Source organism: Mesoplodon bidens (assembly GCF_964165515.1).
Source record: "Mesoplodon bidens genome assembly, chromosome: 13".
Taxonomy (NCBI): domain Eukaryota; kingdom Metazoa; phylum Chordata; class Mammalia; order Artiodactyla; family Ziphiidae; genus Mesoplodon; species Mesoplodon bidens.
In genome coordinates, this window is record NC_138169.1 from 18,953,218 (window position 1) to 18,979,260 (window position 26,043).

General features: G+C 40.6%; 1 protein-coding gene across 2 annotated transcripts in view; it reads left to right on the plus strand.

Annotated features, from left to right (window-relative positions):
• Positions 1–26,043, plus strand: part of CORO1C (coronin 1C) — an 81,260-nt gene that overhangs the window by 35,779 nt on the left and 19,438 nt on the right. For both annotated transcript variants that reach the window (XM_081251798.1, XM_081251799.1), the window contains one exon: positions 13,978–14,100. In XM_081251798.1, coding sequence (XP_081107924.1) covers positions 13,978–14,100 — 123 coding nt within the window. The remainder of the gene's footprint in view (positions 1–13,977; positions 14,101–26,043) is intronic.

Genomic DNA, 26,043 nt, shown 5'->3' on the forward strand with positions numbered 1-26,043 from the left:
GTTTCGAATCTTGCTCTTAAAAACGCTTCGCTAGGGCTTCCCTGGTGGCGCAGTGGTTGAGAGTCCGCCTGCTGATGCAGGGGACACGGGTTCGTGCCCCGGTCTGGGAAGATCCCACATGCCACAGAGCGGCTGGGCCCGTGGGCCATGGCCGCTGGGCCTGCGCGTCCGGAGCCTGTGCTCCGCAACTATGGGAGAGGCCACAGCGGTGAGAGGCCCGCGTACCGCAAAAATAAATAAATAAATAAATAAAATAAGTATAGTAATACATTAAAAAAAAAAAAAAAAAAAACGCTTCGCTAACAGTTGACCTCGATCTCTCCAATGGGGAGGTTGTCTGTGTCTGAAGGGCTCTGACGCAGCGATGGGAGATGAGTTCTAAATGAGGCTCAAGGAAGGTGTCACAGAGAAGGTCCTGTTGGAAGTTGGGTTTCTCCTGAGTGCAGGAGGAGCCAGGGATGAAACGGAAGAGGAGCCCAAGCAACTCACTAAACTGAGGTGTTAGAAGAGGGGCTCTGTTCCCAGGAGGGTGAGGAACGAGGGGGGCCACATTCCTTCTTTCTGCGTTGGGATGGCCTCTTCTCCTATTGGAGAAATGGAATGCTTGACTGGAGGGGGATTGGGAGGAGCTGTAGGACAGCTTTTTGGTAGAAAAAGTACACACTTCTTGGCTCTTTTTTTCCTTCACTTCCAGTGTAAATAGTACAAAACTGCTGTTCTCCTTCATCGTTATATGGAGAAGAACCAGGATAAGCAACTGCTCTGCATTTTAGGATTTTTGTTAAAACTGGATCTACATGGCATCTTTCCACTGTTTCCGCTTCAGGAAAAGGCGGTGACTTCATGTTATATTCATAAAAGTAAGGCTGCAAAGTGACATCAGAATGTGCTTGGAGGGTCCCCTTCATATATGATGTCTTAGTTTTTGCACATGGTGGGGTGGCTCTCATACCTCTGTTCTACAGTTGCAGAAATTGAAACTCAGGCTGAGTGACTGCCCGGGGCTGTGGGGTCCTCCGTGGATTAGCACCTAGGTCTCTGAGTCTTTATTTGGTTTGTACATGTACATTTTTTTTTTTTTTTTTTTTTTTTTTTGCTGTACGCGGGCCTCTCACTGCTGCGGCCTCTCCCGTTGCGGAGCACAGGCTCCGGACACACAAGCTCCGCGGCCATGGCTCGCGGGCCCAGCCGCTGCGCGGCATGTGGGATCTTCCGGGATAGGGGCACGAACCCGTGTCCCCTGCATCGGCAGGCGGACTCTCAACCACTGCGCCACCAGGGAAGCCCAGTACATGTACATTTTTGATTAACATTTTTTTCCCACTGAGTGTGAAAGATTTTTTCATAGAAACCGTGGTCAAATTGACACTTAATCCTTTGCATTCTTTTTCTGGGATTAGAAGGCTTAATAACAAAAACACTAGCCTGTCAGGGCTCTGATTCTGGCAGCTCAGAGAATTGTCTCAGTGTTTGGAAAGTGCTTGGTCTCTACCATGCCTTGCGAGTAGACAGTGGCAGTGATGGAGTCGCAGCAGCTCACATCATTGAGGGCTTCCTTTAAGTGCCAGGCGCCGTGCTGATAAGTGCCTTCTTTCATGGACTAGTTCAAAAGAAGTGGCAGTCTCCCGATGGTGCTTTTCTCTGTGACCCCCAGTTACTGCCAGCACCTGCTGGATTTGCATTGGCTGTGCCTCCCCCTTACTGTACGCTGCTGACAGGCAATTTCCATTCCCACAAATAGCGGTGCCCCATTTTGGACAAGGGTGGCAATGCTAGTAGCCCTTTGTACAGATGTGGACATCTGGCACAGGGTAGCTTTGGTGTGATGGGCAGGGGCTTTTATTCAGTGCCAGTGTCCTGATGTGTCCTGGGATGCCCATTCACCGCCTCCTGAAATAGATGCTGTCTGTCTGCTACCCTGAGCACCTTAACTGTCAATTGTGTGGGCTGTGAAAGGCCGGGAGGCAGGGCAGGGACGGCAGTGGAGGATGCGGGGTGGGGGGCACCAGGTGCAGAACAATGACTTCCAAATTACTTCCGAGCTGCCAGCCCCACGAGCACTGCACGGCCTCATTACCACATGAAGCGCCACAGAAGGACCTTTTCATTTGCTCCCAGTGACTGTTTTCCACAGTCTGTTGGGGGGGGGTGTGATGGGAGGGGGACACCCTACTCACCCCCAGTTAACAATGGAGCACAAAGTCCTGGCAGAAGGAATCTTACCATGTACCCTGGGGCTATTTTTGATTACAGTGAGTGGCTGTGACTCAGAGTGTGCCCTGGCAGATGACGGCTCCCCCCTCCCCTCCCCTGCCTTCCTCCTACCCCCTCCCCTGGAGATGAGCAGGCAGCCTGTCCTTTGTGCATTTCCTTGGCCAGCCTCTCACGCTGCTGCAGTTCACTGATATGTCCACAGCAGCCGGCCTGCAGGCCTGACAGGGCTCTGACGGTGGTTTTTACCATATATGGCCATCAGAGCGCTGGGGCTGTCAGCCGGCCAGGATCATTTCCTTCCTTTGCTTTGATTGGCTGCGTGGCTCGGAGAATGGTGGGATCTGGGAGTGTGTGGTGAGGGGAAGCCACTGAGTCAAGTGCAAAGAACATTTAACTCTTTCCCCGGTTTTCTGGAGCGTGAGTCTGAGCTGAGCACATGGGCAAGTGCTGCTGCCAGAAGCCACCTTGTATAAACGTGATGATGACCCAAGTCAGGGAAGCAGCGAAGAGCAGGTTTCTGAATACTGATTACTCTAATAAAATAGACTCCAGGTGCAATGGACAGCTTTCTGCTGTCCCCGTTTGTCCAGAAGCCTCTTTATAACCATATGTAGTAAACGTTCTGCTCTCACCAAGTTGAATTCCATGCTAGTTGGGGGTGGGACCTGAGCTGAGTCCAGGGAAGGCTGAGCCTGGAGGGCAAGTGATGAGCACAGCACGTGTTGGCTTTCTCAGAGGAACGGGGACTTGGGTTTCCTTTCTGGCTGAGCTTTAAGTCGGGAGTAAATGATACAGGCTACTGAATTGGGTCTCTGCTCCAGTCCTCCTGCTGTTTACAACCACTGCAAGATGTGAGCTGCCTCGGCCGTGCAGCCCAAGGCACTTGCCTAAAGAAAAAAAAAAAAGAGAGAGCTGTGATATTTTTCTGTTTTTCATCCCCACTTCAAGAAGGGTGGGGTTTTGTTCTGAGGCTTTTGGGTAAACCAGTGCAGAACTGGGATTGGAAGGGGTAGCTCTGGGGCTTTTCCTCATTCACCAAGGGTCCCATGGGAGGAATCTCCAATGTCATTGGAGATGACACTCAGTACCAAGGGTTAGGCAACAAGTTACTCTCCTTTCTGCTTGGATATTAAATGCTTTGTTTTAATTTCCTATATTTGTACTTAGTTCGATAGTTCTTTTGCTTTCCAGTTTTTCCTGTCGAGCTGAATTGTATTTTGACTAGGTTCCACCTCATCTTGGGCTCCTAGTTTTTCTTTGTTCTCAGACCAGAGGGATCATATGGAATTACTTGTCTGCATTGATGAGGTTTTTGCTTTATAAATTTTCTGCTAAGTCAGGAAGTTAGGAAATAGAGCTTCTCCATTTGCTGTTGTGTATTTAGGTGTGGTTGAGTAAGGAAATGCCAACTCTTCCACCTTTTTGCTTTGTGATAATAAAATATCCATAGTTTTGTAGTAACTGCCCTCAAGTTCCTAATGGACTTTTAAAATGGTCTGTTCACTATTCAACCCAGTTTTTAAAGAGGACCTGTGATGCCAAAATGGTTTGCTTGGCATTTTCACTTGTGCCCATAAAGACTGTTCCTTTTCACTCACAGGCAGGGGAGGGCTCTCAGCACCATGCTGCCTCTCCCTGGCAGCTGTGGCGGCTGGCTTACTTTCCAGGACCCGGTAACCCAATCTCTATGTTCTATTCCAGAGCACCTCCTCTCACCCTCAGGGTTGGCGTTTCTGGTTCCCTTAAAGTAAAACCTCCCCAGAATGTTTTATTCCTGGGCCATGAGCTGTCACTCTTGGTGACCAGCCTGTCAGCAGGCCCTGTATTGTGTGCATCAGTCTTCCTGGTAGGCTGCAGGGGTCCCTGTCTTGCTCTTCTGGCCAGTCTCTCCCCTGTGCCACGACCACTGTCATTGTAGCTCCTCCCTGTGAGGGAGCAGGACCTGAAGAGATTGCAGTGGAACATGTATCCACATAAATAATACTGTTCCAAGAAAAAGGAAGTTAAAAAAAAGGAAAACCCACTTCAGTAGATATCCTTTTTTGACTCCTTTGAACTCTGCACAATATGAATGGAGGCCTTATGCCCAGGCTGCAAACTTTTTCCTTTGCTTCCGAGCACATGTTTGACTTAACCGTTCTCCTTGCGGGGGGTTCAAGAATTCTCAGGGTATTACTCCAAGGCCAGTAATGAGGTATTATCTGTGCCTTTGAAAAGATCTTTTAATGTATGGACAATATGATAAAGTTACTGAACTTTGGGCACATCAAGTGATTTTGATCAGCATTTTTTCCTAAAATGAAAACCTGTATGAATATAAAGTAGGGAATGAACAGTTTGAAAATCTTTGTTCCTTGAGTCAGGATGGGGGGTGGAGTGGAGGCTGTTTGGGCCTTACATCTGAGGGTGGTGTAACCAGTTTGGATAATAAGCTCAGATTATAGTAATGGATTATAAAGTGGCTGGATTATAAGAAGAATGCAGATGAGAAGCTTGGAGGGAGGTCCTGGGAGCTTCCTGCTCTGGACTAGCTGAGGGAGATGGCCTAGGAGGCGGTCACAACCCACCGCCCCAGAACGGCTTGCGTTTCTAGGACTGAATCCACAGTGTAAACTAGAAGGACATTGTATGTGGAATACCCTGATCATCTTAAAGGGGAATATTTGATTTGAGTGATAAAAGTAATGGGTGTCACTTTTTGGCACCATAGGAGTTTTTTTTTTTTTAATTTTGTGGAAACGTATGTTAGTTGTGAGAAAGAATAAGCCTGCGGGGTAAAGTGTTATGTGGCTTTAACCAAATGTTACTTTTGGAAGGAACCAGTAATTATTAGATTGAGCCTCGTTGGCACCAGTTTGGTAGTATCTTCAATCTAATATTGAGTGAGCTAATGTGTGGATCGAACACAGTTACCATGTGAGGGCTCCGTTTTGCACTAAGAAACAATCATTCTGAATGATTAATGCAAAGGTCATATGGGAAGCATCCCAATGTTGTATTTTGAGACTTTGGGAGGGTGAAAATGTCTGCACCTGTAAAATACTCCATTAGCTTCCTTGAAAATACATCCCAGGGTGGAACTCCTTTATAGAAACATCTATGAGAAGATGTCTGTACATGTCTGTTTGTATATATTAGAATTCTTTTGATTGAACGGTAGTGTCTTCGGCGTGTGGGATGAGTGCGCTTCCTAAATATGGATTCCTTTTTGAAAGGAGATATGACAGATAAGTAAGATAGGACCTCTCTGGTGGTGCAGTGGTTAAGAATCCGCCTGCCAATGCAGGGGAAACGGGTTCGAGCCCTGGTCTGGGAAGATCTCACATGCCGCAGAGCAACTAAGCCCACGTGCCACAACTACTGAGCCTGCGCTCTAAAACCCGCAGGCCACAGCTACTGAGCCACAACTACTGGAGCCTGCGTGCCTAGAGCCTGTGCTCGGCAACAAGAGAAGCCACTGCAATGAGAAGCCTGCGCACCGCAACGAAGAGTAGCCCCCGCTCGCTGCAACTAGAGAAAGCCTGCGTGCAGGAGTGAAGACCCAACACAGCCAAAAATAAATAAACAAGTAAAACAAAATTACTAAAAAAAAAAAATAATAATAATAATAAGATACACTATTTGATGTAAATGGAAGCAGTTGTGGTTTCCTATTCACACTAATGGGAAATACCTTTACAACTAGAAATATCATTTCATAAGAGTTACATTGAATTTTGTATGCCTAAAGAGGAAATGTTTTTGCCAACTTATTTAAAATTATAAACATTCCTTCTTAGAGCAGTTTTACAAAGATATGTATTTACTGATGCTTAAATTTTGATTTTTCACCACCCCCCCCAAAAAAAAAAGAAGAAAGAAAGCCTGTAGGAGGAGAGTATTGCCTAACTCTGTGGGCTTAGTTGAAGCATCAGTCTCCAGGAGCTCTGCTGAGGCTTTTGGCTGCTTTGAAATTTTTGAGGACCTTCCCCATACCCAAAGTGAATGATAGTGCCGGTGTCTAGGTGGTTTTCTGCCACCGTAAGGGTTGCTAGCCAGAACATGTCAAAGCCATCAACCTCAGCTTGGGCCGCCACATGGAAATTGTGCTGTGTCACAGCTCTCCCTCGTGCCAGCTGTACACACACTTCGGAGGCTGCATTCTCCCTGGGGCTCATATTGCTGGGCCTCCTGCAGGCCACCGGATCTTTTAGATAATAATAGTCCTTAAGCCAGTGCCCTGACCTATTTCACCAGTGTCCCACAACTGTATGAACTGGGGTCTGGGCCAGAGCCTTTGGGAACCTTGGTGTTGGTCATTTTCGTCACTTGAGTTGACTTGCTGGTAATTCTCATCACTTGGAGTTTTAGCTAGAGAGGTACAATGAAAGCTCTATGGCATGTGATCGAGATGACTAGTAAGTAATCAATACATTTGAATAATTATTTAAAGCAAGAAATCTGAACCTCCAACTGGCTAGTCTCAGCTAAACTTTCAATTCCGTGCTAGCAAAGTAGTAATATTCTAGGTGATGTAACTGAGGTGGTGCATCCTTAATGAAACAGTGGACTGATTTGTTAGTAAATGAAATTACTCTATATATAACCCTTGGGAAATTGATGAGTAGTTCTTAAATCACTGTTCAGCCAAAAAAGATACTTTAAAAGCTGTTACTAAGTTCTTGTCAGTCTTTCTCCCAGCCTCGGCATTCATTTAAATTTGCTGCTTAGACGTGCAGGTAAGCCGTGTTGTCACCATGACTTGCAATGATGTCTTTCTGAATGGTCCCTCACAATCTAGAATTAGACATGGATTCCTTGGTTTATTCACTGGATGATAAATGAGGATGTGTCATGATTATGAATGAGAAATGCATTCTCATTAGATCCCAGGGCAAAATGACTTTCAGAAGTGATGTGCCCTCATCTTTACCATATAAGGCCGTTATTGTATGGTTTCCTTCAGTTTCCATGGACTTGAGCTCTCAGCAGTTTATAATTGCCCAGCTCCGCCCTTTTAAAGATACATACTTATGGGTGAAATATGTTGTTGTGCTTTGGGTTTGATTTTGTTATGGGTAAGAAGCTATTTGGAGGTGCAAGCCCTTGGAATCACAGCAGCTGATAACTTGACTGTGTGTGGAGCACACCCTGTGTGTAAAACCATCATTGCACATTTAAAACGGCATTTTTTTTCCTCATACTTCTTTCTGTTCCTCTATCACTGTCAGACATTTAGTCGATTCCCTTTCTGTTGTGCTGCAGGATGATGCTACTTTCCCTGTTTTATTTGTTGTAAGGATTTATGATGATGTTATAAACCAGAGGAAGCAGCTGTTTGCAGGGTATCATTTTTTTATTAACTTGTGTTTCTGATGACCAGCTGCCACTAATTTCAACATTACTCTTGTGCCTTTTTCACAACCCCATGGCATAGTGGAAATTTTCTTTCTCTGTAGAAACCTAGTAGGATTGTCAGTGATATTTTAGATCTCTGCTTCTTGGTTTTCTCTGTTCCTATTTCTTTATTTAGGAAGTGGGAATAATAGAGTTGCTATTTCATGAAGGTAGTTGTGATAATGCACATAAAAGATTGTCATACAGTTCTTAGCATGTAACATAAGCACTCTGAAAGCGCTAGTGATTTTTATTACTAATTACTTGTTTTTGATAGAAAGGGGGGAAATAAGTGGCAGTTGTCTTTTAAAGTACATTCAAGTTCCCATGAAAGTGTTGGGCTCTTTATTACTTTTATGCTATAGACTTGTCGGGGCTGAGTTGAGAATGGCAGAAATGCTTCTTACTATTCTCAGATATCTTACTTGATTGAAGAATACTGGTGAGTAGCTATTTACTTTTGGCCAGGGTTGTATAATTTTATCCTTATAAAGAAAATTCATTTAGTAAGCTTCTGAGTATAATTAAGAACAACTAGTATTAATGTACTTCCAGATTCCCCTCAAAATTGCTGTATATCTGAGCAAAAGCTCTTCTTAGCCCAGATTGAAAAAAATTATTTGGTGTCCTTGGATGTTTAGAGTTCAGTTACTATACTCTGCCATCAAGGATGCCAGATGGGGTGTGCTGGGGTGAGCCTCAGAATGCAAAGACCCTGAGATACAATAAAACATTTCAGGTAGAAAAACTTTTTTCCTTGGGCTTAAAGGTTTTTTGGGTTTTTTTTTTTTTTAGATTTTTAAATTAATTAATTAATTTATTTATTTATGGCTGCGTTGGGTCTTAGTTGCGGCACGTGGGATCTTTGTTGAGGCATGCAAGATCTTCACTGTGGTGCGCGGGCTTCTCTCTAGTTGTGGCTTTTGGGTTTTCTCTTCTTTAGTTGTGGCACACAGGCTCCAGGGTGCGTGGGCTCTGTAGTTGCAGCACGTGGGTTCCAGAGCACGTGGGCGCTATAGTTTGCGGCTCACGGGCTCTAGTTGAGGTGCGTGAGCTCAGTAGTTGTGGCATGCGGGCTTAGTTGCCCCACAGCATATGGGATCTTAGTTCCCTGACCAGGGATCGAACCCACGTCCCTTGCATTGCAAGGTGGATTCTTTACTGCTGGGCCACCAGGGAAGTCCCATAGATTTTTTTTTAATGTAAATTAATAACAATACATTGGTGTGTTTCTCAACTTTATTATATTTTAATTATTTTTTTAAAATAGGAAACAAAATAATAGGACACTCATGTACTCACCTACAAGATTAAATAGATGTTAATATTTTGCCATGTTTGTTTCGTATCTCCCTTTTTTGAAAACAGTAAAGCATAACAGATGTAGTTAAAATACCATTCTCCTTTCCATCTTTTCTCCTTTCCCAGAGGTAATTGTCTCCTCAAAGTTGGTATGTATCATATATTTGTACTTTATTACATGTGTATGTACCTATAACATAGACTATTATTTTGTATGTTTTAAACTTTTATGTAAGTGATATTTATTCTCATACCAAAGGAAAGTTACATTGCTTCTGCTTTTTTCACTGTTTCCAACAGTGCTGCTATGAATACCCTTGTGCAAAATATGGGAGCGTTTCTCTCGCACAGACCATCGAGAAGTGATATTGCTGAGGGGTGGGCAACTTCAGCTCCAATTGTTTCCAAATTGCTCTCAAAAGGAATCATAGCAGGATACTCTCCTGTGCGTAGTTTTTATGAGTTCCTCTTTCCAAACATGTTTGCCAGCACTTGTATTTAGACTTCTAAATTCTTGCCAATTTTAATAGGTGTCAAATATTACCTTATCGTTTTAATTTGCAGTTCCCTGATTACCAGTGAGATGGAGTACTTTCCATACATCATTTCAGGCTTCCTTCCCTGTGGATCCCTGTTCATATCATTTGCCCCTTATTCTGTTAAGTTTTTTGTTGATTTTGTCAGGTATATATTTTATGTATACACACATATATATATATATATATATATATATATATATATGTGTGTGTGTGTGTATGTGTATATACACATACACACACGTAGATATAAAATCTTCTCCCAATCTGCAACTTGTCTTTTCACTTTACTTGTGTTTTTTGAGAACAACCCACACTGCTGAACTTGCATTGCTTCTTTTCCCCCTCCTTTTTTGAAGGGAGTTTGCATCAATATTTATAAGTCACATAGGCCTAAGTTTCTCTTCCTTACCCTGTCCTTCATATCAAGGTGGTACATTCCTTATGTAGTGAGTTCAGCAGTGCGCCTTTATTTTTTATTCTCTGGGAACACTGGTTTGAGATGATTTCTTACTTGAATGTTTGGGAAAACTCATCTGTAAAACCATCTGGGCCTATTATTTTGGGTATTTACTGATTGATTTTGGGTGGGCAGTGATGTATGGAGTTACAGTACTGGTTCTTTTTTAAATTTTTTTTTAAATTTTTGGCTGCATTGGGTCTTCATTGCTGCACGCGGGCTTTCTCTAGTTGTGGCGAGCGGGGACTACTCTTCGTTGTGGTGTGCAGGCTTCTCATTGCGGTGTCTTCTCTTGTTGCAGAGCATGGGCTCTAGGTGCACGGGCTTCAGTAGTTGCAGTGTATGGGCTTCAGTAGTTGTGGCTTGCGGGCTCTAGAGCGCAGGCTCAGTAATTGTGGCACATGGGCTTAGTTGCTCCACGGCATGTGGGATCTTCCCAGACCAGGGCTCGAACCCGTGTCCCTGTCCATAGTGACTAAAGCTTTTCTCTGAATTGTTTCTTTAAATGTTAAAATGTAATCTTAAATAATGCATTTCACCTTAAAATCTATTTGTTCTAGTATAACCACCTGGTACATATTTTTATATCCCTTCCCCTCCTTTAGTTGCCTTTTTGTATTATTATTTTGTAAATGTGTCTTATAGCTGGTTTTAATCTGATTTGAAACACCTTGTCTTTTAGCGGGTGAGTTTAAGTCATTCATATTTACTGCAGTTTGTGATTTATGGTTGGTTTTATTTCCACCATCTTATTTTGTGCTTTCTAGTTTTCATGCTTTTTCTTGCCTTTTTTTCTTTTTATTTCCTCTTTCTCTTATATTGAATGAGTTTTTAAAATTCCACTAACCTTCCTCCCACTCCATACACTTTTTGGAAGTTATATATTCTCTTTTAGTGTTTACCCTTAATTTTAACATACTTACATGACTTAAAGTCTAAAACTAGTCAAATTTTCTGCCTTTTTCTAGGGAAGTGCCCTGAAACCTTTGAATTCTGATCATATCTTTCTATCTTACATGTTATTGTTGTTTAGTGTTTTAGTTCTGCCTTGTCTTACCTGTACTCCAGTTAGTCATAATTACTACTGTTCTATACAGTCAATGCCTATTTACACTGACCACATTTACCAGTTTTTTTGCTCACTTCTTGTTTTGGTATCCCAGTTCTTTCTTCTGGTTCACTTTCTTTTCTTGAAATAAGTCCTTGAGCTTAGTTCTTTGAAATTAATTTTGAAATTCTTTGAGATAAGTCCAAGAACTTAATTCTTTGAATAAGAGTCTTTAAATGGTAAATTTTCTGTATCTTTTTGTTTAAAAATGTTGAGGTTTTTGTTTGTTTGTTTGTTTTCTTGGTCATCACTTTTGAATGATAGTTTACCTGGGCATAGAATGCACAGGTGGTTGTTTTTCTTCCCATTTCTGAGATAGTTTCTGATGTCTTTGTTTCTGTACTTGCTTTTGAGAAGTCTGCTCACAGCCAGTCTAGTTATTCTCTCTGTAGGTGATCTGTCTTTTCTCTATGGCTGCTTTTGTTTGAGATTTTATCTTTGTTTTAGGTGTTCTGAATTGCACTAAGATATTCTACTTGGGACCTGTGCCTCTTCAATCTGAAGACTTATGCCCTCAGTTAAACTTGGAAAATCCTCAGCCCTCATCTCTTCAGTGTTTTGTTTCTCTTGCATTCTCTCCTTCTGGAATGTCTGTTGCAATGTGTGTCAGACCTCAACCTGGCCTTTGTGTCTCAGAATGTTTTAAATAACTAAATATCACACATTCAAGAGAGTAACTATATCTATAGTTTAAATAATAATAATACATAATAAAACAGTAATAATATTAGAAAACAAAACACCTGTGAGTTCACCGCCAGCACCTTGAGTAGTAGACCATTACGTGGGGTAGGAACTCCAGGGGAGGAGCATCACAGGGGGAATTAGGTAAAACTACCTGGCTTGGGTGCTCAGTAGCAGTTCCTTCTTTAAGGAAGGGTACAGTCAGGGATGTTGGTACAATGGATTCTGGCAGTTGTTAAATTTGGGGTAACATTTTTTGAGCACTAGAGGTGCTGGGACGGTACCAAGTGCTTGACCTTGATCGTCTCAGTTAATTCTCACATCAGCTCTTGAAGAAAGAATTCTAGGGTTCTCGTTTTACAGGTGAGAAACTGAGGTCACCAGATGCAGTAATTTGGCCAGAGCCTCAGGGGAGAAAATGGCAGTGCCACACCCCAGCCCTGACAGCCTGGTCCCTGACCCTCACTGCTTCTTGGCCTATCAGTGACCCACGTGGCTTCTCATACAAGACCCAGGTTCTCTGTAATATTGTGTTTCTTCCTTGGCATTTTCGTTTATGAATTCCTGTTTTTGGTGATGCAATTCAGGAGACCGAAACTCTGGGTTGAATTAGTTTTGCAAGAGAAAGGGGGAGTATGTGAAAAAACCCAGGCCTCAGGTCCGTAGGCTGGTGCACTTTCACACCTCAACTCAGAACTCACCTTTCTGCACAGAAAACCTTCCCAAAGGCTGGAGCCCCCGCACAGCTGCTTGAATGTCCTTCTTCTGTGTTCCTGCCGCCTTGGGCCTGTCCTGGTGCTGCACGTCTTGTGCTGCGCTCTAACTGGAGCTTTAGATGGACTCCACGCTTGGCCAGGACGTAGAGGGCACCCTGCTCACCTCTGTGTCTCCAACACTCAGCTCAGTGTCTGGCCCAGAGTTCACAGATAACACACGCTTGTAATTCTTAATGATTGAGTAAGTTAACATTATACAGGAGGAACTAATAATAAGTGCAGGCTTTTTATTGAGTATTTACTGTATTCTGGGTACTCTAATTCATTTTTTACACACCTTATACAGATAGTTATAATGCTAGGTTATGATTTACCTCATTTCTCATTTACTCTTCACGGTAATCCTGGGAGGTAAGTATTACTGTTACTCATTTTACAGATGACGAGCTGAAGCTTAGAGAGATTACCTGTCTGAGATCACACACTGTTTAACTAAGAGAGCCTGGACTTGAATCCTTATCTGTCTGACTCTGGAGCCTGTGGTCTTTGTGCTTTAGCACACTGCTTCTCTGGAGATTTCCACAGTCAAGTCAAAGTGGAGAAATCCAAATTTACTGATCTTGAAAATTTTCCAAGAAGCCTGCCCCCGTGTTGTGACAGCTGGCCATAACAGGAGAGTAGCATCAACCAAAAAATAGGTTCACTTTTGCATTGTGGTGATTCCTTTCTGTTCACCTGCGTTTAGCATATGTAGAAGAACGTCAGCAAGGACTGGCATTAACCTTTTTAAAAGGAAGCAGCTTTTGTACAGCTGTTGTTGTAATAGCATTTGTCTTGGTTAACACCAGACAAAATTGGTCCGATAAGCCAGATTGGCTTGTTAGGTTCAAGTGTGTAACATGAGCACATTGTGATGATTGCTATGACCAACATTAGAAGTTGAGTTCTTAATGAGATGTGGATCTGGGTAATGGCTGAGAGCTAAGGTGTGGTTAATTAGAAGGCCCGGCTGGCGTTTCTGTTGATGGAAGAGACCTAGACGTTGAAACATACTATGTCCTTCGGCCCCGAGCAGTGGCTAAAGCTTTTCTTTTTATTACCTTCACTTTGCTTGCTCACTGGAAGTGCCATCCACTTCCAGAACTGTTCATTTGTATATTCAAGGGCATTAGCTTATCATATTAAAGGTTATATTTTACATTTTGAAAAATACCAGGTTTGTTTTTTTTTAAACAGTAAAAACACACCTATAATTTACAATAGGCTATTGTTAGAAGTGTATTGTGGCAAAAAGACTCTTTTATTCTCTTTTGCTGTGTCTATTAAGGCCGTTGATTAAATAAAATCTCTGTGGTTTTGGAAATGTAGATCCTTAATTTGATGGAGTATCCTTGGTAGTAACTGTTTCTAGAAATGCAAGTTGACATTTCTTAAGAGTTGACGTTGGCTGATATGAACGTCATAATTTGTAGATTCTTGAGAGTTTGGGGTAGAAGTAATAAAGGAGAAGTGGGTCTGACAAAACATACAAACTCTGTGGCATTGATGTTACATAATAGGTCTATTTCTCTCTCCTTTCAGACTGGTCGAATTGACAAATCCTACCCCACAGTGTGTGGTCACACAGGACCAGTGCTGGACATAGACTGGTGCCCACATAATGATCAGGTCATTGCCAGCGGCTCAGAGGACTGCACGGTTATGGTAAGTTCCCTCGGTGTGGCGGGCACACAGGCCAGCGAGACTCACCTACTGCCTTCAAAGAGTGTGTGTGTGGAGGCTTGAAATGCAGAAAATCATAGAGTTTTGATTGTCCATTGGACTATACAAGAATTCAGCGACACTGAAGTTTAACTGCAGATAAGCCGTTTTACAAGTTTATATCAAGGAGTTGTACTCTCTTGTCTTTTTTCTTCTTTTGCTTGTGTGTGTGCACATCCTTGTTAACAGTTGACACATCTGCTTGATGGGAAGATTTTAGGGAAAGTAAAATGACTTTCAAATAATTCTGTGAATGCCATTGCACCACATGACCTCCCTCCCCTCTAAAAAAGGAGAGAAAAAATTGCTAGCATGAATTGCATATTACAGTGAAATACGATGCCAAAGGTTATATAGATAGATGGGATATGAAACAGATATTGAAAGATAGTAAAGAGTTTTTGTAGGTGCTTATTTCCAAGCTAATGTCTATTGGACCCTGGTTAACGAAGTCCTTTTTATGCAGATGTACAAATAACCAACTTGAAAGATTGTTAAAGTAAGTTCTGTATGTTCCCCAGTTTAGATTCCAAAGGTAGGTTATGTATGAAACCAGGCTTTGGAGTACTTGTGAATGTGAAGCTTCTTGTTCTTGATTATGTTCTTCTTAGCCTTCAAATGTAATTATGAGTTTGGATCCATTTTTAATCCTAGCCCAACATCTGCTGCAAAGACTGGGCAAGAGCGCAGACAGGGAGCCCTGAAGTTGTGCCTGGAGTGGAGGCAGGTCATCCCTCAGGCAGCCTCACACCTGGCAGGTGGAGAGCTGCGAGAACTGCACTTTGGTTATCCCCCTCTTGGTTTTCTGTGCACTGAACCAGACTTAGAAACATTGTTTGGAAGGCTTTGTTAATTACAGTTATTTTACATAAACAGAAATTAATTCCTGAACTGTGCCATTTAAACATTTACCCATTTTTCCTCATGGACTTTTGGCTGAGGATAACTCCTCCTGTGATCTCATGATTTTGGCAGCCAAAGTGTATTAAAGAAATATGCTGCTATTAAAAGGAATTGTTCCATTTAACATGCCTTGCTAAATTGATCATTTGAATGGCTACAGACACATTTTGCTAAGGGAAAGGAACAGTATTTAGACCTGATGCCCAAATCTTAAACTAAGAGTCTTAACCTTTCTTGGAGAAGTGGGTTTGATCCATCCCTCCCCATCTCCAGCATTATTGGTCACATTGCCCTTTAAAAAAAAAACCTTTGTATTATAAAACACACTAAACAAACAGTTAAGTGAGTTCAATTAAGTGAAAAAGTGAATTGAGGGACTTCCCTGGTGGCACAGTGGTTGGGAATCTGCCTGCCAATGCAGGGGACATGGGTTCGATCCCTGGTCCAGGAAGATCCCACATGCCGCTGAGCAACTAAGCCCGTGCGCCGCAACTACTGAGCCCACGCGTCTAGAGCCCGTGAGCCACAACTACTGAAGCCCATGCACCTAGAGCCCATGCTCCACAACAAGAGAAGCCACTGCAATGAGAAGCCCGTACACCACAACGAAGAGTAGCCCCCGCTCGCCACAACTAGAGAAAGCCCACACACAGCAACAAAGACCCAACGCAGCCAAAAATAAATAAATTTTAAAAATTCATAAAAAAGAAAAGTGAACTGAGTTAGGAGATTTATTACTGAGTGAACACCCTGTGACTGCCACCCAGGTCAAGAAATGGAACTTTCCCAGGCTTCTCAGTCTCTTCCCTGTGCCCCATCCCAGTCCCCATCCACCCCTCCCTCTCCAAGTAACCAGTAAAACTCACTTCCTTGCCTTTCTTTGTGGTTTTAATCACTCAAGTGTGCATCTCTAGACGCCTGAGCTTAGTCTTCCAAGTTTTAAACACTTGATATGCCTTTTAAGTCTTTCCTAATCTACAGGTTCCTCCTCCATCCTTTTCTTGTTGGAGAAGCCTGATCTTTGACCTGTTGCTTCCGTAAGTCCAGAGTTTGCTGATTGCACCCTCGTGGTCCAGTTCAACCTGCTACTCTCTTTCAGATTCCTTGCGAGTTGGCAGCTGGATCCTAGAACATGATTAGATTCAGATTCCATCCCTTTGACAAGCCTAGAGCTCGTGCTCTGGTCTCCCCTCAGGAGGCACGAGGTGTCAAGAGGCCTGGTTGTTTGCTCTTTTTTGATTTGTGCAGTTATTGATGCCCAGCACCTAGATCCAGCAACTCATTAGGGGTTCTCAAAATGGCGATATTAAATGCTATGATTTTGTTTTCAGTTTTCACCTGGTAGAATTTTTAAGGTGATGCTCTCTGTTATCTACTATTTAGTTACCCAGGAGTATAGTTCATAATAGGAAAGCAGGGTAAATGCTTGATTCTTTCCTTTTATTTACCCAGTTTTCAAAATAATGAATTGGTTCTTTATCTTCCTCAGAAGGTGACCAATTAGTTTTTCATTTGGAGGTTTTTTTCCCCTTTCATTTCATTTTGAACTGAAGGGGTTTCGATCCATTACGATTCTTTTCTCAAAGCTCCGGGGATTCAGTCTGTGTTAGTGGGAACCTCTTCACAGTTCCTGAGTCCTCCTGAAGGACCCTACTTGTTTCTGTTGCTTCCTTACTCTTCGGTATGTCCAGGTGTCCCAGGCCCATCCCTGACCTCACACCTCAAATCCGCCACTTCTCTCAGAAGCTCTGGTTTGTTTTAATGGAAAATGGAGTTTCTAGATCACTCTCTGAGTGCTTAGGGATGCTCATTGTTACCGTAGAGATCATTGTTTTTAAGACTTTGCAGTAAATTTGGCTAGAATATATATATATATATATATATATATATATATATATATATATATATATATATATATATATATATATATATATTTAAAGATATAATACCTTGTGACTTCATCTTAATCTTTCCAGTTCAAATTCAGGACTGTATAGTTTTTACCTAACTTCTTTAATAATACATCTCTGTCTCCTTTCTTTCACACCAAGAATCCTGGTTCTCAGGGGTTCAGGATGAATTAGAATATCCTAATCTATCTCATTTGCTTTTTCACAGTATACATACAATAGTCTCACACTAAAACTACTAAGAGTATCACCATCGTTATGATTACTGAAAGCAGTTTAAAAAAAAAAAGGCACTTGGATCATCTGAAGCTCCTTCTCTGGTAGATTCTAGACCCCAGTACTCTGGAAACCAACCAGAGAGGGCTCCCTTCCGGGACAGGCCCCACCCTGAGGAGCAGTTCCAAGGGATGGAATCAAATAGGAAAGGCTCGTGGGAACTGTATTTTCTAAGTTCTTCTATATTGACAATAGCTTGTTGTGACCTTTATACTTAAAGGTGAATTTTTCTGGATATAAAATTCTTGGCTTGCAGTATTTCCTTGAGTATCTAATTATTTCATTTTCTTTTGGCATAAAGTGTTGCTGTAAAAATCAGATGATCAGAAAAAATCTGATTTTCTTTTCCTTATAGAGTATATGTTCTTTTTGCCTAGATGTTTATAAGATTTTTTTTTCTTAAAATGTAGTAATTTTACTAGACTATTGTTGGTTATTCTGAGTTGGTATTTCTGTGTGTGATGTGCTCTTTCAATATATATGGTTTCAGGTCTTCCCCGCCCACCCCCACCCCCAGGAAAGTTTTCTTAACTTAGAGTCTTCAGTATTTGTTCTGTTCCTTTGCTTTGGTTTTTCCCTTCGGGGACTCCTGTTATCCAAATGCTTTATCTTATTTACCTATCTTCGATATTTGTCAGTTTCTCTCCAAACCTTTTTTCTTACTCATTTCTTTTAGGCTAAAATTTTTCTGCTTTTTACCTTTTATTTCTTTGGGGACATTATTTATGTTTATTTGCTCTTAGTTTCTTTGTTAGTCTTCGTTTCTAAAGTACTTTTCCTTTTATTTCTATTTTTTTTCTTTGTTAGTCTCCGTTTCTAAAGTACTTTTCCTTTTTATTCTAATTTTTTTCTTGACTTCCGCCACCTTACTTTTGAGTTTTTCAAGTTCTGATTTATAATGTTTCCTGTCTTGTATTGTTTTCTTAATAATGTCTTTCGAAATGTGTGTGATAGTTTTTATCTTTCTTTGGAGCTGGTCGTATTAGCATTCTTGTACTGTCTGCAGGGATGTATCCTCTTTTTTTCTCATAGTAATTTTGGAGCCTTGATTTTTTTTTTTTTCCTCCCTCTCTTATTTTTATGTGAATTTAGTTTTCCCAAGCTTTCAGAAGCTGGCTTGGTTCATAAAGCTGTTCTAACTTCACAGAGCTCCCTCTTCTGTCCTTTTCAGGTAGTGTTCAGAAACATGGTGGCTTGCTGTCAGATTTCCTGACCTGCTTTTTTTTGATCTTTCTGATTCCTTTGTCCATCTTATTTCTGTCCTGCTCAGATTTGATTCCATTTCTTGGAATTTCCACTCAGTGTGGGCCTGTCTCAGAAGGGAGTCCTCTCTGGTTGGTTTCTAGGGTATTGGGGTTTAGATTTCTCCAGCCCCTTCCTACCTTTTTCGTTTCAGGTCCCTGTTCTCACCTGCTATCGGAGAAGGCAAAGCCCCTTCCTGTTTCCATTGTGGCCTCATATTGGCCTGCCCTTCTCAGATCTGTGGGGCACCCCATTGCTGCCCCATGAATTTTTTTGCACAGAGGCCGACAACACACGGGTTGTGTGGCTGTTGGTGGTTTTCCTCCACACGCTTGCATTTGGGTTATCACCTAGTTTCGTGTATATATTGTCCCTGTGTTTTTGTTTTGTTATCTGCCTGCTCTGTGTTTTTCTTGAGGGACTTGGGAAGATCCCAAAACTGTGCTGTCACTGACACCACCATCGTCCCAGAATCCTCTGACGTTGCCCCCTTATTGGTATTGCCAGAGTGAACATTTTGTAAATTAAATAATGCTTTGGGATAAATGTTCCTCCTAGTTTTTTTTTTCACTCCCTTAACTATGGTGCTGATATTTTAATCACTTAATGTCCCCCAAATCATTTGTTATTATTATTGGGGTAATTACAAAATGCTCTAACAACTCAGTAGTTGAAAAAAAAATTTAAAGAAGTATTTGATCTTCTACCCCACCAGCTTCTTTTTTTAAAATTTTAAATTAAATTAAATTAAATTTTTATACAGCAGGTTCTTATTAGTTATCTGTTTTATACATATTGGTGTATATATGTCAATCCCAATCTCCCAATTCATCCCACCACCACCCCCATCCCTGCCACTTACCCCGCTTGGTGTCCATACATTTGTTCTCTACATCTGTGTCTCTATTTCTGCCCTGCAAACCGGTTCATCTGTACCATTTTTCTAGGTTCCACATATATGTGTTAATATATGATATTTGTTTTTCTCTTTCTGACTTACTTCACTCTGTATGACAGTCTCTAGGTCCATCCATGTCTCTACAAATGACCCAATTTTTTCCTTTTTATGGCTGAGTAATATTCTATTGTATATATGTACCACATCTTTATCCATTCATCTGTTGATGCACACTTAGGTTGCTTCCATGTCCTGGCTATTGTAAATAGTGCTGCAATGAACATTGGGGTGCATGTGTCTTTTTGAATTATGGTTTTCTCTGGGTATATGCCCAGTAGTGGGATTGCTGGATTATATGGTAATTCTATTTTTAGTTTTTTAAGGAACCTCCATACTGTTCTCCATAGTGGCTGTACCAATTTACATTCCCACCAACAGTGCAAGAGGGTTCCCTTTTCTCCACACCCTCTCCAGCATTTGTTGTTTGTACATTTTCTGATGATGCCCATTCTAACCGGTGTGAGGTGATACCTCATTGTAGTTTTGATTTGCATTTCTCTAATAATTAGTGATGTTGAGCAGCTTTTCATGTGCCTCTTGGCCATCTGTATGTCCTCTTTGGAGAAATGTCTATTTAGGTCTTCCGCCCATTTTCTGATTGGGCTGTTTGTTTTTTTAATATTGAGCTACACGAGCTGTTTATATATTTTGGAGGTTAATGCTTTGTCCGTTGATTTGTTTGCAAATATTTTCTCCCATTCTGAGGGTTGTCTTTTTGTCTTGTTTGTAGTTTCCTTTGCTTTGCAAAACTTTTAAGTTTCATGAGGTCCCATTTGTTTATTTTTGTTTTTATTTCCATTACTCTAGGAGGTGGATCAAAAAATATCTTTCTGTGATTTATGTTAAAGAGTGTTCTTCCTATGTTTTCTTCTAAGAGTTTATAGTGTCCAGTCTTACATTTAGGTCTCTAATCCATTTTGAGTTTATTTTTGTGTATGGTGTTAAGGAGTGTTCTAATTTCATTCTTTTACATGTAACTGTCCAGTTTTCCCAGCACCACTTACTGAAGAGACTGTCTTTTCTCCATGGTATATCCTTGCTTCCTTTGTCATAGATTAGTTGACCATAGGTGCATGGGCTTATCTCTGGGCTTTCTATCCTGTTCCATTGATCTATATTTCTGTTTTTGTGCCAGTACCATATTGTCTTGATGACTGTAGCTTTGTAGTATAGTCTGAAGTCAGGGAGTCTGATTCCTCCAGCTCCGTTTTTTTCCCTCAAGACTGCTTTGGCTATTCAGGGTCTTTTGTGTCTCTATACAAATTTTAAGATTTTTTTGTTCTAGTTCTGTAAAAAATGCCAGTGGCAATTTGATAGGGATTGCATTGAATCGGTAGATTGCTTTGGGTAGTATAGTCATTTTCACAATATTGATTCTTGCAATCCAAGAACATGGTATATCTCTCCATCTGTTTGTGTCATCTTTGACTTCTTTCATCAGTGTCTTGTAGTTTTCTGAGTATAGGTCTTTTACCTCCTTATGTAGGTTTATTCCTAGGTTTTTATTCTTTTTGTTGCAATGGTGAATGGATTTTTTCCTTCATTTCTCTTCCTGATCTTTCGTTGTTAGTGTATAGGAATGCAGGAGACTTCTGTGCATTGATTCTGTATCCTGCAACTTTACCAGATTCATTGATTAGCTCTAGTAGTTTTCTGGTGGCACCTTTAGGATTCTTTACGTGTAGTATCATATCATTTGCAAACAGTGACAGTTTTAATTCTTCTTTTCCAATTTGTATTCCTTTTATTTCTTTTTCTTCTCTGATTGCCATGGCTAGGACTTCCAAAACTATGTTGAATAATAGTGGCGAGAGTGGACATTCTTGTCTTGTTCCTGATCTTAGAGGAAATGCTTTCAGTTTTTCACCACTGAGAATGATGTTTGCTGTGGGTTTGTCATATATGGCCTTTATTATGTTGAGGTAGGTTTCCCTCTCTGCCCACTTTCTGGAGAGTTTTTTAAATTATTATTATTATTTTTCACATCGTTATTAGAGTATAATTACTTTACAATGGTGTGTTAGTTTCTGCTTTATAACAGAGTGAATCAGCTATATGTATACAAATATCACCATATCTCCTCCCTCTTTTGCGTCTCCCTCCCATTCTCCCTATCCCACCCCTCTAGGTAGTCACAGAGCACCGAGCTGATCTCCCAGTGCTATGAGGCTGCTTCCCACTAGCTATCTGTTTTACATCTGGTAGTGTATATATGTCCATGCCACTCTCTCACTTCATCCCAGCTTACCCTTCCCGCTCCCTGTGTCCTCAGGTCCATTCTCTATGTCTGCGTCTTTATTCCTGTCCTGCCCCTAGGTTCTTCGGGACCTTTTTTTTTTTTTTTTTTTTAAGATTCCATATATATGTGTTAGCATATGGTATTTGTATTTCTCTTTCTGACTTACTTCACTCTGTATGACAGACTCTAGGTCCATCCACCTCACTACAAATAACTCAATTTCATTTCTTTTTATGGCTGAGTAATATTCCATTGTATATATGTGCCACATCTTGTTTATCCATTCATCTGTTGATGCACACTTAGGTTGCTTCCATGTCCTGGCTATTGTAAATAGAGCTGCAGTGAACATTGTGGTATATGACTTTTTGCATTATGGTTTTCTCAGGGTATATGCCCAGTAGTGGGATTGCTGGGTCGTATGGTAGTTCTATTTTTAGTTTTTTAAGGAACCTCCATACTGTTCTCCATAGTGGCTGTATCAATTTACATTCCCACCAACAGTGCAAGAGAGTTCCCTTTTCTCTGGAGAGTTTTTATCATAAATGGGTGTTGAATTTTGTCAAAAGCTTTCTCTGCATCTTTTGAGATGATCATATGGTTTTTCTCCTTCAATTTGTTAATATGGTGTATCACCTTGATTGATTTGTGTATATTGAAGAATCCTTGCATCCCTGGGATAAATCCCACTTGATCATGGTGTATGATCCTTTTAATGTGTTGCTGGATTCTGTTTGCTAGTATTCTGTTGAGGATTTTTGCATCTATATTCATCAGTGATATTGGTCTGTAATTTTCATTTTTTGTAGTATCTTTGTCTGGTTTTGGTATCAAGGTGATCATGGCCTCATAGAATGAGTTTGGGAGTGTACCTTCCTCTGCAATTTTTTGGAAGAGTTTGAGAAGGATGGGTGTTAACTCTTCTCTAAATGTTTGATAGAATTCACCTGTGAAGCCATCTTGTCCTGGACTTCTGTTTGTTGGAAGATTTTTAATCACAGTTTCAATTTCATTCCTTGTGATTGGTTTGTTCATATTTTCTATTTCTTCCTGGTTCAGTCTTGGAAGGTTATACCTTTCTAAGAATTTGTCCATTTCTTCCAGGTTGTCCATATTATTGGCATAGAGTTGCTTGTAGTAGTCTCTTTGGATGCTTTGTATTTCTGCGGTGTCTGTTGTAACTTCTCCTTTTTCGTTTCTAATTGTTTTGATAGGAGTCCTCTCCCTCTTTTTCTTGATGAGTCTGGCTAAAGTTTTATCAATTTTGTTTATCTTCTCAAAGAACCAGCTTTTAGTTTTATTGATCTTTGCTATTGTTTTCTTTGTTTCTATGTCATTTATTTCTGCTCTGATCTTTATTATTTCTTTCCTTCTGCCAACTTTGGGTTTTGTTTGTTCTTCTTTCTCTAGCTCCTTTAGGTGTAACGTTAGATTATTTATTTGAGATTTTCTTGTTTCTTGAGGTAGGCTTGTACAGCTATAAACTTCCCTCTTAGAACTGCTTTTGCTGCATCCCATAGGTTTTGGATCATCATGTTTTCGTTGTCATTTGTCTCTAGATTTTTTTTTATTTCCTCTTTGATTTCTTCAGTGATCTCTTGGTTATTTAGTAACGTATTGTTTAGTCTCCACGTGTTTGTGTTTTTTATGTTTTTTTCCCTGTAATTGATTTCTAATCTCATAGTGTTGTGGTTGGAAAAGATGCTTGATATGATTTCAATTTTCTTAAATTTACTGAGGCTTGATTTGTGACCCAAGATGTGATCTAATCTATCCTGGAGAATGTTCCGTGTGCACTTGAGAAGAAAGTGTAATCTGCTGTTTTTGGATGGAATGTCCTGTAAATGTCAATTAAATCTATCTGGTCTATTGTGTCATTTAAAGCTTGTGTTTATTAATTTTCTGTCTGGATGATCTGTCCGTTGGTGTAAGTAAAGTGTTAAAGTCCCCCACTATTATTGTGTTACTGTCTATTTCCTCTTTTATATCTGTTAGCAGTTGCCTTGTGTCTTGAGGTGCTCCTATGTTGGGTGCATATATATTTATAATTGTTATATCTTCTTTTTAGACTGATCCCTTGAGCATTATGTAGTGTCCTTCTTTGTCTCTTGTAACTTCTTTAAAGTCTGTTTTATCTGATATGAGTATTGCTACTCCAGCTTTCTTTTGATTTCCATTTGCATGGAATATCTTTTTCCATCCCCTCACTTTCAGTCTGTATGTGTCCCTTGGTCTGAAGTAGGTCTGTTGTAGACAGCATATATATGGGTCTTGTATTTGTATCCATTCAGCGAGCCTGTGTCTTTTGGTTGGAGCATTTCATCCATTCACGTTTAAGGTAATTGTCGATATGTATGTTCCTATTACCATTTTCTTAATTGTTATGGGTTTGTTTTTGTAGGTCCTTTTCTTCTTTTGTGTTTCCCACTGAGAGAATTTCCTTTAGCATTTGTTGTAGAGCTGGTTTGGTGGTGCTGAATTCTCTTAGCTTTTGCTTTTCTGTAAAGCTTTTGATTTCTCCATCAAATCTGAATGAGATCCTTGCCAGGTAGAGTAATCTTGGTTGTAGGTTCTTCCCTTTCATCACTTTAAATATATCATGCCACTCCCTTCTGGCTTGTAGAGTTTCTGCTGAGAAATCACCTGTTAACCTTATGAGAGTTCCCTTGTGTGTTATTTGTCATTTTTCCCTTGTTTTTTTCAATAATTTTTGTCTTTAATTTTTGTCAGTTTGATTACTGTGTGTCTCAGCGTGTTTCTCCTTGGGTTTATCCTGTATGGGACTCTCTGCGCTTCCTGGACTTGCGTGGCTATTTCCTTTACCATGTTAGGGAAGTTTTCAACTGTAATCTCTTCAAATATTTTCTCTGGTCCTTGCTCTTTCTCTTCTCCTTCTGGGACCCCTATAATGCGAATGTTGTTGGGTTTAATGTTGTCGCAGAGGTCTCTTAGGCTGTCTTCATTTCTTTTCATTCTTTTTTCTGTATTCTGTTCCATGGCAGTGAATTCCACCATTCTGTCTTCCAGGTCACTTATCTGTTCTTCTGCCTCAGTTATTCTGCTATTGATTCCTTCTAGTGTATTTTTCATTTCAGTTATTATTGTTCATATCTGTTTGTTTGTTCTTTAATTCTTCTGGGTGTTTGTTCCTTAATTCTTCTAGGTCTTTGTTAAATATTTCTTGCATCTTCTTGATCTTTGCCTGCATTCTTTTTCCAAGGTCCTGGATCATGTTCACTATCATTATTCTGAATTCTTTTTCTGGAAGGTTGCCTATCTCCACTTCATTTAGTTGTTTTTCTGGGGTTTTATCTTATTCCTTCATCTGGTACGAAGTCCTCTGGCTTTTCATTTTGTCTGTCTTTCTGTGAATGTGGTTTTTCCTTCCACAGGCTGCAGAATTGTAGTTCTTCTTGCTTCTGCTGTGTGCCCTCTCCCCACCTGCTTCTTAATACCTCATTTTCCCCTTTGTTCTCCTGAAGATGAAAGACCAGTGTACAACAAATCAAATGATTTCGAACAGCAACATTATTAATTAAAAAAAAAAAAAAAGCAGAAAAGTTCTCTGTAGTTTCCCAAGCGTAGCCTCCTGGTAATAATAGCCCAGGACCTGCAAGTGTAGATGGATATCAAGGGCCAACTCCAGTAGAGAAAGGATGCTGAGATAAGCCCAGGTCACTTAAATGCTCTCAGCCTCAGTTGCCTTACATGCTTAAAAAACTAAATTAAATAAACAAGCCAACTGAGAGGATCAAGGAAGTATAACGAGTTACTAGTTTTTACAGTGAGTTTTGATATATACTTATAGTGGATTCATGGTAGTAAGAATATCTTTAGCAAATAATTCAGTAGAAAAAAACACAGTAGAAACAATTTACCAAATGATCTGTAAAATGATTAACTTAATTAAAAAAATACTTTTTGTATTTATAGTATAATTCCATTATGTCCTCTGCATTTAAGCAGCATTTTATTCACTGTGTGAGAATTGATTCTGTGGCAGTCATGTTACATTGATTGCAGTTTTAGAGAGGGAATGCCAGCCTTATGGTACATTCCTCCATCTTTTAGAGATGGCTTCTTTAAGCAGCCGAAAAGTAAATTATATTGGCATGGTTTGCCTTTGGTGTACTACCTTTTTTTTTTTTTTTTTCTGTTTTTTGGCCACATTGCTTGGCATGTGGTGTGGGATCTTAGTTTCCCAACCAGGGATCGCAACCTGTGCCCCCTGCAGTGGAAGCATGGAGTCTTAACCACTGGACCGCCATTGGAGTCCTGGTGTACTACTTTTGAAGTGATGTTTTGTATGAGCAGATAGCAATGATATTAAACCCTCTTCCCAGAAACTATACTCTGCT